Source organism: Drosophila erecta, unplaced genomic scaffold (genome assembly GCF_003286155.1).
Source record: "Drosophila erecta strain 14021-0224.00,06,07 unplaced genomic scaffold, DereRS2 tig00000092-arrow-pilon, whole genome shotgun sequence".
In the NCBI taxonomy this organism is placed as follows: Eukaryota; Metazoa; Arthropoda; class Insecta; order Diptera; family Drosophilidae; genus Drosophila; species Drosophila erecta.
In genome coordinates this window covers 7616304-7629420 of record NW_020825207.1, presented here as the reverse complement: position 1 = coordinate 7629420, position 13117 = coordinate 7616304, and the positions used below count along the sequence as shown (strand labels likewise).

Sequence of the window (13117 nt, the reverse complement as noted above, 5' to 3'; positions counted from 1 at the left end):
TGTATCTTGTTCTGTCTTCCTTGGTAGTTAAAGATTATCTATTGTTTTTAACTATTTTTCCTATTGTTTCTAACTCTACCAACTCCAAATCCCCTGGAACCAAACACCGCCTACGCCCCTGGCCCCCTGGAATCATCCATCACTTTTAGCTTGAAGTGAAAGAGGATGAAGGATATGGGATGCAGATGCAGGTTACAGGATGGAACTTTGAGGATATGGTATGTGGGATGCAATCATATAGAGTGTGCACAAAAAGAGCACTTCCAATGCGGAAACCGCAGTGAATAAGCTGCGACATCTGCAAGGGGCGTGGCAGTGCGCCCACTGGGAAGCAATTAATCGACCAAACGAAATGGTAAGCGTTAAAGAGGAGGGGGTAAGTTCTTGGGGAGCTAAAACTTGTGAGCTCAGAAAATATCCATTTAAGAAGCCAACGTGTCAGTTAATTTACTTTACTTTAATTTATTAAAGTATACACTCGAAAAAACCTATGTTCTATTGGGAGGGATAAGAGACTTCGGTCTTCTTGATGTTAAGAACGCCGGACTGATCGGTGACACCCTGGATGTTGGTCACCTTCTGGTGGCCATTGGCATCCACGGTGGACACGATTTGCTGGATTTGGGTGGTGGGCACGGCTCCGACGCCGGAGCTCTGCTGGTAGCTAGTGGTGCTTCCCAGTCCGTTGCTGGTGCTGCTGGAGGCCACGCCATTGTAGTTGGAATAATAGTTGTCGTCGAAGGACAGGCCACTGTGAATTGACGCGATAATTAGTAATCATCAATGGATGTCCTCATTTCCAGGGAAGCTTACCCAAGCACTGGACCAGCCTGCTGGATGTAAGATTGACCCGAATGAACGGTGCCGTCCGCATTTTGAACGGAGTGCGAGGCATAGGTGACGACGCCGCCGCTTCCACTGGACGATGAGGAGGATGATGATGACGACGAACTGTAGAGCTGGCGACGCAGACGCCTCAGCAGATGGCCATTCACGGGGTGGACATCCGATGGGCGACCCTCCGAGTCCAAGGTGAAGAAGGCACGCGGCAAGAACTGGCCAGCTGCAAAATCAATGAATTCAGTGGTAAGTATCCGAAATCTATCTACATACATAGATGATAGATCTAAAGCTTGGACTTCACACCTCTCGGTGATGTACCACTACGATATGAATATGAACTGTTGATTTTAATTTACTTTGACTTATTTAAAACCCGTGAATCATAGCATATAGCTCGTACATTGAGCTTTATTCCAAGTCTTTTAATAGAGGCAAAAGGAAAGTAAACGTTCTAATATCTACCAAACTCAAAGATAAACCCAAAAGTATCTCAAATATTCAATAAAGGCCATTTCTTCTTTGAGTGTGAAAGTTTGTCCACTCAGCGATCGCGTGAATAATAATACTATTCAAATTGTAGTAAAAAACGAAATTGTTGTGCGGAAAGTTTTGCTGGGCAAACATTGTGGCAAAGTTAATGAGCTAGCGAATTTCACAAACCAGTTTCGGTTTCCGGATGGGTCGATAGGTTTTTGGCTATTATTAACATACACAACCGTCGACCGACTTGTTAATTTCATTAATAATGAACACTATAGCAGCCCTGACTAGCGATGATGTAATTGCAGAATCCGGCTTAAGCTCTCCTCTAATTGTACTTGAATTCCTGTTTTGCTCACCGGAAGAGGCCGCAGCGGCAGAAATCGCAAACAAGGCGATGGCAATCACAGCGTATTTCATTGTGAAGCGGGATGGATCTGTAAGAACACACTTGGGCACTTAGTAGGCGTTGGCTTAGCGGCGAACTGCAGGGCTTATCTGTGGCGCAGCACTCACAAACGAAATGAAAAACGAAAGACTGAGGCAGCGAACGCGTGAAAAGTTCCAAAACGACTAAGCTCGCGGTGCGGCTCCCTAGCGCTTTTATATGGAAATTTCGAACGCTGACGCAGTGCGAACCATCAACATCATTATCATCTAAAGCTGGAAGAACAAGCAGAAGCCGTCAAACAAGCACTAGAGTTGGCGAATAACTCCACCGGCAGACTCAACAATAAACAAATACAAAAAATAAGAGCCGGGCTTTTAGAGGTTTGGCTGTGGCTCATAAACGTTAAGTTGGGCCCAATGATTCATAAGTTTAATAACATCACAGCTCTCAGTTAATTTTCTCTCCGCCGCAGAGTTTATCTCTCAAATAAATCCACCGAAAAGTTAATGATTATGAGGAATGACGAGGCAGCCAAGCGCCAACTGGGGATTTCAGTTCTGTTTGTTTTCACTTTATTTGTATTTCGCATTATACATTCGAACGCCTATGAACGAATAACGAGCCGAGCTGTTTTGGCCAGCTTGTGTAAATTGGCCAAGTGCCCTCGCTCTTCCTTATTGTTGTTCTCAGCCAGTCTGCGCCTTGAGCGCTGTTTTTGACCCGATTCGTGTTTGGCCATAAAGAACTTCTCGAACTTCTTCTCGTTGGCTTGGGGCAATAACCTGATTACAACGTGGCCAACACCTAAAATACGGGGCATCGCAAATATATGCATTCTACTTTCGCGAGCATTCAGCTAAACTATATGCCTTAATTTGTTTAATGACCGGCATGCGTCCACTAATTTATGAATTTTTTATGCATTTTATGAATTTTAATAATATTATATCTTGCTCGGTTTTACCGTTCCATCTGTTCGAAACTAACTGGTTTTGGTGGAATTTTCTACTGACCAAATGAAAACAAATGTTGTCATTTCATTTTACATTATCATATACATATGTGTTCCAGGAAATCCTTTAAATTAACCGGTTAACGCTTGATCTGGGGACTTTTAAGATATTATTATATTTAATTACTGCATATACACATTTTTACGTTATGGTGATATAAAGTAGTATAACAACTACAATTAAATAGACATCTGTAGTTTTGTCAGTAAAATATTACCAATATTTCACGTACTACTTAAGCCCATCCACAATCCCCATTCGAATATTTCTTTGAACACATCAAAAGATTCAATTCCTTGGATTTATATTAATCTAATTGAAATCCCCGAATTTGTTGCCATTTGTTGGGCAGAAGTATTTTTGAATTTCGCACACGTTCGCTGGCAAAAATATGTACAAATATTGAATGCGAAAAAGACAAGGAAAAATTCCATTTTTTCCGCAAAAATGGTGACAGAGCGAAATGCTGGCCGCCGCCTACTCGGAAAAATAATCCCCAGCCGATTTGAACGATTTATTATTTGGCCCAGCCAACTCGGAGCCTGTCCCGGCGACCCGGAACCATTAATCATCCGAGTCCAGATCCAAGTCCGAGTTCGAGTCCGAGTGGTGGACAGGCGGCTGGCACTGCAATTGGTGGACACTTTGGAGGAGAAGAAAGTTTTGCGGTACGTGGCAACGTGTTGAAATTACAAAATGTGTTAAAAAATGAAGGAGCAGGGCGGGTAAAAAGCAAAATAATATATTTTCAACACACACAGACTTTTGTCTCTGCTCGCCCCCCATATAAAAAACATAAATTTCCTTTGAGAATAGAACTTCTGTGGGGGGACGGCAAGGTGATTATGTTTGACAGCCGACTTGGGACACGGAGCACCGCCCCCTTTTTCATCGCCAGACAGGACATGGGTATTAGATCCTGGCCAAAGTGCCAAAACCGGCTTCGCTTCTCCGCCTGATTTACGGCCAACTATTTTGTTTTAATTTTTCCCACTTTCCGGCCTTAGGTACTCAACTTACAAGTTATAAAACCAAACATTTAAAGAGCAAATAAAGTTCCATTTGATTTACTTTGGCCGCCATTGATGATTTTCCTGCATCTCTGGGGATCAGCGGAAAATATGAATTGTTGAAACAGCTGAAGGAAATAATATAACCAAATCGGAAGGCCAAATCTGTTTAATGTTTCGCATTTTTCGGAATGGGGACCAAATGACAATCTGCTTTTTAGCATCAACCTCCCTCAAGTGAAATTGATTTTCAATGTTTTTCTGTTTTTCTATTTTTCGCCTAAAAATACACAAAAGAGTCGACAAAATTTGACTGTGATTGTCACTTGAATGTGTGGGTTGGAAAAACCACTCCAAATCCACTTCACTAGATATGTCAGCATGGAATCACGAACCTCGCCTGATTTCTCCAGTGATTTTTCGCAATCAGCCTGATGAGGATGTGCCCAGGACGCTGCTCATGGAGGCAGTGCTATGATTAGTATCCTTTCAGCCAGGTCAAAAGTGACGCTCTCGCATGCCAAGTGGCCTCACCCAAATGAAACTTTAATGCGGAACCAGGACAAAAGGCCAAGAGAAGCTGCCTGATGAACTACGTGATGGTCAGAGGAATTGAAGTTACACCGCAAAGAATTTGAGATCATGCAAGCTAAAAAGTCAACGCAGATTAAGGAGGAATGTGAATCTCAGACAAACTATTCTTTCTATAAAGTCGGTCACATTTAAGAGCACTTAAGTCTGATATTAACAAACCACAAAAGTAGGGATTGTAAACTTGCAATACTACAAACATTAATGAATATGAGTGATATTATTTAATATTTAAATCTTATAAAAATATTACAATCCTCTTTGATCCTTTTTCCCTTTACCAAGACCACAGGCTGAGTAAAACTTTTTTCCCACCATAGACTATGCATTTTATCGCAGTGTAAGTGGATAGTCAACGACAAAGTGAAATGCATTGAGGTTGGTGGCGAACAAACGCGACCTGAATCGGCAAATTTAGCCAGCCTACTCCGCCCTCTGAGGATATATAGCCACTGCGACTAGCATATGCCAGATATAGCAGGCGTATCAATTCCGATAATGTACTTGGACCACGGTATCTTTATTATCCTGACTGCTGTGCAATTATTTCCGACTGTCTTTCGCTGGCCCGCTTTGCCGAGTCCTGGGAAACGCAAACAAAGGATATTTCGCGCACACGCCTTGGACATGATTGCATCCGGGCAGGAAGCCTGCGTCGTGTCCTTCTGCATCCTTACATCCTTACATCCGCGCTGCCTTCCTGCCGATCAGATGACCTGCCTCGTTTTCATCCGCAATTTTCACGCCCACTTTGTTTGATGATGACAAATCTCGTTGCGTGTTATCAGATTGGCCAACTTTCCGTTGCCATTTCCCCCCTTGGATTGCATAATTATGTTTATCTTTGGAAGCTGCGCTCCTGCCACGTGTCCTTGCGTTTTGGCCAGCTAGTCCTACGATTTGGCTCGCAACGGAACGAGTGGCACGTGCTAATCGGCGGTCGTCTGCCACGCCCACCCACCCCCTTGTAGATGCAACCCCGCCTTACATGGCCGATAATTGAAATCGCTAAGCTGAACACCGGAATCGGAATGGCTTCATTAATCAGGTCACTTCGATGGCAGCGCATAATGTTCTACAAAAATTTGAATTGGGGTAAGTTCAAAAGGGCGTACAGCACTTAGCCCGATTGAATTTGCTCATTTCGTGTTGCCTCATTGGGAAAAAGATGTTTCGGTTATTAATCATGAGTGATAGATAGAAGTATAACTGTTGTATTGCAAAAATGTGGCATATTTCACAAAAAGTGTATTATAAAGAGATTTTAAGGAGCAGGGGGAAAGGAGTACTGTGTACCTATCCATTCAGCAATATACGCCCGGCTAAAATTAAATTGGCTCATTTGCCCTTAAGGACATCCGCTGCTTAATGAGTGCACTCACGCCCACGCCCACTCACAACCGAATGAGTGTCGCCCTGCGGACGCATAAATTATGAATAAAAGCCTCACACACGTGGAGAGAGAGAGGGGTGTATAAATGCAGAGAGAGAGAGGGAGAGGGGCAGTCTGAGGCCAAGAAGTGTGCTAAATATTTAAGCACTTAAAACCATAAACCTGAGTATTTATAAATTGGCTTTAACAAGCTGGAATGTGACGGTGGTGGGGTGTGTCTGTGGCCTGACCCTTTTTTGGGGCACAAGGATCTGCTCGACTCCATTCATCAGAAATGCGCACTAATGTGCCCGACTTAATAATAATCAAATTTATATGCATGGTTATGTCCTTTAGAGCAGGACTGAGCACAAAACTGAAGTTTCGAGAGGACTGCGAATGGGATTGGCTGTTAACTCTGCTGAGAAACCGTCGAGAATGAGACGAAGATAAGTGTCAATATCCTTGTTTTCCAAAATGTCTGACCGAAAGTGCAGATGTCCAGTATCGAAACACGGCCCAGAGCTGTACCGTTAGTTCGTTACCAGTTTCTTGTTTGTTTTTGTTTGTTAGCCAGTTTGTTTGCGGCCGACACTGAGACTAAATGGCCAAAAAGGTCGCCCCCTCGGGATTCGCTTAGTCCTGCCAGCTTCCTCATTTCTTTTTTGGGTCCGATGAGATTTGAAAATTTCACAAAAATTAATTAGGAATGCTGGCATCCATGTTGTGATAGGCTAGTTCTTCGCCTACTGCTGAGAATCATCTTTTTGGCCAAAATCCTCCCGAAATCCTCGCTCTGCACACAATAAGCGACAATAAAAACAAATTACAATTGCAACAATGGCAGCGACAGCCAAACATTTGAGGCATTTCCTCCAAACACACACACACACACTTCAGTTAAATGAACGTTTGCAGGACCTAGATACTTATTTATTACAGGGGTTGCACTCCAGGAGCATTAACCCCTTTCTGCCCACGGCAGACTCGAAACGCGGAGGACTGAAAAAATTGAAATAAATTACCAAAACTAAAGGCAACAACTGTTCGCATAATGAAGTCAAATTATATTTCTGCCTGCGTGCACTGCGAAAAATATATGGGGTAAATACAAGCTAGACCTTGCAGTTCTTCATTTCTGTGTTATATTAACATCATTTTAGTAACATGGTTAGTTATCATATTCTAGTATGGAAAATATATCGTTGTGATCTAAGTTTCTTACCACTGTCTAATTTCTGTCTGTGTACTTGGAAAAGGGGGGTGGGAACATAGAGATGGGGTGCAGAAAAGATGATCAGGGAAGGTGTGAGTGGCTCAAACTAGCTGGGCGTTGGAACAGAGAAGGGTGCGTCCTTTGCTGGTCCTTCGAATTATGCAAATCGGCTGCACTTCACTTACCACTACCCCTACAAGGACCCAGTGAAAAGCCCCTACAAACAAGCGCATTAGTGTCATCGGGCATTTGCCAAGCCATTTCATTGACACGTAGAACACCTTTTCGTCCACTTCGTATGATGTTATCATTTAATTCTTGGGGAATTAACACGGACATTGCCAACCGTAAATGAGCTAATTAATCTAGTAAATGTGTCGCAGCTCATTCCGCCCGAACCAGGAGTGGGTTCGCGTTTTTGTGGTTCTCCAGAGGATCCCCAATGCTGACACGCTTCTCCAGCTGGCGGAGGAGTGGGGCGTGGAAAATGGGCAGGGTTGCCCCTCGGGGAGCTGCACTAAAACCCCAAATGAGATGCATGAATTCCATCCGCCGACGAGCAGCTCATAAAAGTTTACATCGTTGTATTTACAGCACTTTTTGGGGAAACTTCTACTTGGAATTTAGTTAAATGCAAACTAAAGCAATTTATAGATTTTACTATTGAAAATTGAAGCAATTACGCTCAGTTCAATTTGATCTTTTATACAATACAAGCAATATTGTAATACTCATTAAAATGCATACAACTTCAAACGCGGTATTGATATATCTTTGAATTTGATATCCAACTTAAGTTCCCTTTACTTCTCTTATTTTCGGATATTTTGGCTAACTATTTTTGGCCACAAGTCGATCTTTTGGCGCGCCAAAGTTAATGAACCAGCCGCACTTTTCCAATCTCGCATTTGATGCGTTGGATTCCACATATTTGGCCAGCCTGAAAAATAATTTCATGTTTATGGCCACGTTGTTTTCACCGGCCACAAAAATGCTTATCGAGCGGCTGAGATCGCCAAGCGAGACTTGTAAATATTTATGATTTTTTGCGATTTTTATTCGACTGATAAACGGGTTTTTTTCCCATCGCAGAGTTGGCAAGTGCGAAAATGTTTGTGGGAAGAAATTGTGCACCTAACCCACACGATTCACCTTCTGTTTGTTGAAATAATAAATCTGAAGAAAGGTTGTTGTGTTTTTGAAGACAACAAGGGGTGTGTTGTTGTTCTTATGTAAACGAAACCTTTTTTTCTACACAGATACAGATACACAGCTGCATAGTGGAGTTACCCTCATGAGAACGTTTAGGCCGAGAACTGGGTAAATATTTAAACTGGTTGCGATTGTTTTGGCAAAATCGTTGCAGTTGGTCAAACACGTGTTTGAGATAATTTAATTAAATTTACTTGGCTTTTTTACCCGTGCCACGTGCCACTCGAGTCCAGTTTGGTGCCCTCGAAATGGAGTGGCAAACACTTGAGCACTTGCTTCAAAACTGCGGCAAGTGCAGTTGGGTGGGTTTTTTGGTTGGCTGTTTGGCTGTTTGGCTTGCTGGCTGGTGAAAATTCCTAGGAATCGAAAACTTTGGTGGTCTCCGATCGGCGGACAATGCAACAATGTCATGCGTACTTGGATGAATCGCTGGCATCTGTCGCAGTCCGTGGAGAATAAACCGAAATTCCCCCGAACCCACGACAATGATGTGGCGATGATGACTTGTGGAAATCAGGCATTGATTTTCCCTCCATCTGTAGCTAAATATGATTTATTTCCACGGTGTGTTGGCCGCCCCTCTCATTAGTCGGGCCCCGGGTAATTTGCATAAGTGTCCTGGCCCCAGGAACCGAAAGGACACACTCGAGAGCGAGCTGGAAACTAATTAAAATGTTCGCGCCTCAAATTTCCTCCGCTCGCCCTTATTTATGACCCTGTGAATGTCTTGCATATGGACGGAGTTGAGATCCTCGCCTGCAGTTCCTTCTCATTTTCCTGCTCCTTTATTTTTTGTTTACGAGTGACAAATGGGACATTTACATGCGACTCAGTTTGCATATTGGAATTATTCATGGTTCCTTTCAAGATGGCGCAGGATGTGAAGTCGCAGGAAAAGGATGAGGGTTTCCACCAGCAAATCGGAAATAGAAGAGGTTTCTTGTGCACATAGTGTAAGTCCCTTCATAGTACCAATATGGGGCATAAAAAAGCGTTTATTTGATGAGCCAAATGTAAACATACACTACTTAAAAACTTCTACTTGGATAAGTGACTTTCGTCTCTAGGTTTAATGTGTATGTATATGGTAACCAGTACCTGGTCTACAAATCCGCTTATTTATGTCAAAGAGCCGTGCCTCTGGCTAATTGACAAAAGTGTTATTGTGGTGATGAGAGTCCTTCCGACTGTCCATTTCCCAACCCTCAGTAATCCTCTAAGTCACCAAGGGGTTGGGTAAAAATCAAAACCGGAGTGTACCAACAAATTATTTAGCAATTGGCTAGTGCTAGTCCAGCGCCATGTAAATCCAATTGTAAACAATTTGAATCAAATTCCGGGGGCATCAGCGCCGAAACAGGGGGTGGCATGGGTTAAGGGGTCATGGTGTTCCATGACAGCTGTCGCAGCCGGGAAAACTCCACAGAGGATTGGGCGCGATAAAAGGGGTTAATCGAACACGCGGACCACAGCTTTTGGATCGGGGAATTTTCTTCACCTTTGCGGAAAAAAGAAAATTTATTTGTCAAAGGGCGTGGAATTTCCTTCTGGGTATTTTGGTTAATTAGCGATGTCTGGGGACATCTTCTGTCTGCTCCTCTCGCCTCTGATTTACACATAAAATGTGTGCCCTCAGCTCTGGGGAAATGTTTCCAGAACTTCTCAACTTCTCAAAAATAGACCAACAAGTGTGGGTGTGGGGAAAATTCGGAAAAAAGAGTTGCCGTCTTTTGGCTAACGGAGTTTGCGGGCCTTGTCAGAAGTTAATGAGATTACCACGCCCCTCAAATTAATTCACGGAAAAGTCAAACAAACTCTGTCTCTCTCTCTCTCTCTGTCTCTTTCCATCGTTCATTCAATCGGTCACAGGCAGAAACCGCAAATGCGGAAAATGCAAATTGTTTTTCATGCGAACCCAGACCCAGAACCTCAAAAACCACTGCCATCCCCTGACCTTTTCACCTTTTCTTCTCCTAACGAGGCGTGAAAATTTTGTGGGCGGTACCGGTAACTAATCCCGTGCTGGAAGAAGGGGAAGGGGCATGTGGATGCGGAGGGTATGCCTATAGGCACTCCACGGTGTTTGACAACTTCTTCTGCCTGGATAATGTGCGAAAGTCAGAAGGGTTAAACCCGAAAATAATGACTAATCAAGTCTGTGCTCACAGCAATTACAAAACAAAAGTCGAGTTATAAAAGGAAGCATGTGAACAACAGTAATAAAACTATATACATATATGTATGGTTAAATAATATTTAATATCAGAACATTGCTAATGTACTTACGTTAAAAATTTAGTACAAGACTGATATAACAAGTATCTTCTACAATTTCCTATAAAAGCCCTATTTATGTGTTTTTAATATTTTATTTCTCATTTCAAAATTCATAAGTTTAGTCATATGGAAAATATACATATATTTTAAAAATATACAAAATTAACAAATAAATTATAAATACAATCATACCAAAAAAATCCTTTATTATGATTATAAAGGACTTATGACTGGAGTTTCTCCATTTTCACGACTGAATATTTTTAGACGTCGAAATGTGCGGTTTCAATATTTCTCTGCCGTTCCGCGTAACTAGGCGCTGCTTGGTCTTTGAACTGCTTTGCCGACAGCTGAAGAGAATCGCCGCTCTCTCTTGAAGTCGCACGCCCAACTGGCCAATCAGGTTTGAGCACCGCACACAATGGCATTTGCCTTTTGGGCTCCCCAGAGATTTTGGTTTTTGGTTGTGGGTTTTAGTTACCGTTTCGCTAGTGTGTTTTGCATTTCGTTGCCCTGCGTTTGCTGCCTTTGGCTTTGTCTTTGCAGGCGTTGACACTTTGGTTTCCCAAAAGAGCTGCACCAAAGGTGCCTGGGAATAGAGAATAAAGCCAAGCCTGAAATGGAGACCCGAGGCCCCAAAACCGAGATCCTAGACACACGCCCCCTTCGATTGGGGACGTCGTTGCGCTGGTTCCATTCGCACCGTTCCTAGGGGGCTGCTCGCTCTCTCTCTCGCTCCCGCTCGCTCCCATTAGGATGCCATAGGATGGTGGTGGGTTCTTTTTTCTGCTGACAGCTTTGCGTCTCTCCACGGGATTGGCCATTGGACTGCCGCCACCCCCACCCCCTGCGGCACGCTCTCTCCGCTCTCCCAGTGGCGCAGACTCGTTTCGTTTCCATTTTCGAAACTCTCGTTGGCCTGCCGTGTTACCCTGCTTCTACTGCTTCTTCTGCCACGGCCGCCTTTGCGGCTCTGCTGCGGCGCTGCCGCTGTTGCTGCTGCTGCTGCTGCTGCGCCGTCGCCGCCGCTTCTTTTCGACTGCTGCAGCAGCATCGCTGGCAAGGATTCAGTTGGGGTTTAACAGCCACTCGGGACGGTAGCGCGCGCCGCTCAAACTTGTTGCGAGACCAATTTTCCGAAAATCCCAAATTCTCTGCGGTGCATTGGCCAGTTCACCCAAAAACACCCACACAAACACACACACAGAGACCCTGTCTCACTTTCGTTTCGCGATTGATTGCCAGCTCTCCGGAGACCAAGAACCCAAATAATAGAAAAGGGAACCCGATACCACACCGCAAACCGATCGAGTTATACAAAAAATACAAATATAAAAACCTAAACAAAAGTAAAACGCCTAGCAAAGAGCCTTCAAAACGGCAGCCACAATTTCCAGCGCAGGATTAGGAGGAGACGTCGCCGCGTACGCTGATCTCCACCAGCACTCGCATTCGCACCATCCGAATCCGCATCCGCATCCACATCCGCACCCCCATCCGTTCGCCACCGACGGCTTCAAGCTGCGTTCCGAAGAGCCGGTGCCGGGCTTCAGCTCGGCCTCCCCCTGGCCCACTCTGGAGCTGGGCATGGAGTGGGGCCGGAAGCTGTACCCCAGTGCCGTTTCCGGTCCGCGATCCGCCGGCGGCCTAATGTTCGGCCTGCCGCCCACCGCCGCCGTGGACATGAACCAGCCGCGCGGACCGATGACCTCGCTGAAGGAGGAGCCGCTGGGCAGCCGGTGGGCCATGCAGCCAGTCGTCGACCAGAGCAAGTAAGTGACGGGCTTGGGTTAACTGATGACCCGAAATTGACCCAATAAAGTGATCTTCCCAGTGCTAAGACCAAAACTCGAAAGCCATTGGGCAAATCTATAAAAACTGACCCAAACAGTACATAAATAGTGATCTTCAATGTGCTTAAGTGTTCAATCCAATCTGAATGGTGGGCAGACCTCTGTGTGTATGAAGTTAAATCTGAAATAAGAGTAGATTTGGTGAATAGTAGTGATGTCAAAGCCTCATTAATTAGTTTATGAGTTCAGGAAATTCGGATAACATAATTTCATTCTATTTGCTACTAAATAATGCAGATTTTTTGTATCCATAATTTCTTTTTGATGTAAGATTGCAAATGTAAAGGTGTTTGTCTGCCAAACGTGCTTTCCAATTGCAATAAATAAACTTGGATCAATACATGTCGTATCGATAATAAACTTAGGCATTACTCCATTCAGAATCTTAAGCTTGCTACTAGACAATTTAGATCATGAAATAAGCAGCCACAAAGCCCATAAGAAATGTCGCTTACTATATGGCGCCCAACGAGGGGCCCATCAGCATTCATTGTTGACATGTAACAAGGTGGGCTTAACGGGAAACCCACTTAATCTCTACTAATCTCTCCCCTAATCTCCAATCTCCAAGAGAAAACGCGCCAAAGTGCCGGCAACAATGTTTCAGCAACACACGCACACAGAGCCCAAACAAAAAGAAGTCTCCAAAAAGGGAAGACTTTGAAGGAAAAAAAAAGTGCGTTTGTTTACTTTTGGCCAAAGCCGGCATCCCGTGTGTCCAAGTCCAACAATATATGGAGGCCCCTGGGGGAGCGATTCCGAAACGTAGTAAGTCAGTCAGTCAGCCGGGGAAGTGGGCGAGTTTTTATGGCCGCCACCCACCCTGTGGGCCATAAGATGAACCCCAAAAACAAAGTAC

At 44.1% G+C, this 13117-nt stretch overlaps 2 protein-coding genes across 2 annotated transcripts in view; one reads left to right on the top strand and one right to left on the bottom strand.

Moving 5' to 3' along the window:
* Nucleotides 1-442: 442 nt before the first annotated feature.
* LOC6549060 lies at nt 443-1908 on the bottom strand. Its single transcript, XM_001975546.3, has 4 exons — nt 1840-1908; nt 1683-1760; nt 814-1063; nt 443-751 (listed from the first exon to the last, which is right to left on the bottom strand). The coding sequence occupies exons 2-4, from the start codon at nt 1741-1743 to the stop codon at nt 496-498; spliced, it is 567 nt and encodes a 188-aa protein (XP_001975582.1). The 5' UTR covers nt 1744-1760; nt 1840-1908; the 3' UTR covers nt 443-495.
* Nucleotides 1909-3067: 1159 nt separating this feature from the next.
* Nucleotides 3068-13117, top strand: part of LOC6549129 (transcription factor collier) — a 34691-nt gene continuing 24641 nt past the window's right edge. Inside the window, 4 exon segments of the mRNA XM_015156892.2 lie at nt 3068-3277; nt 3280-3350; nt 3352-3395; nt 11803-12177. Of these exon segments, the coding sequence (XP_015012378.2) occupies nt 3175-3277; nt 3280-3350; nt 3352-3395; nt 11803-12177 (593 nt within the window). The 5' untranslated portion in view covers nt 3068-3174.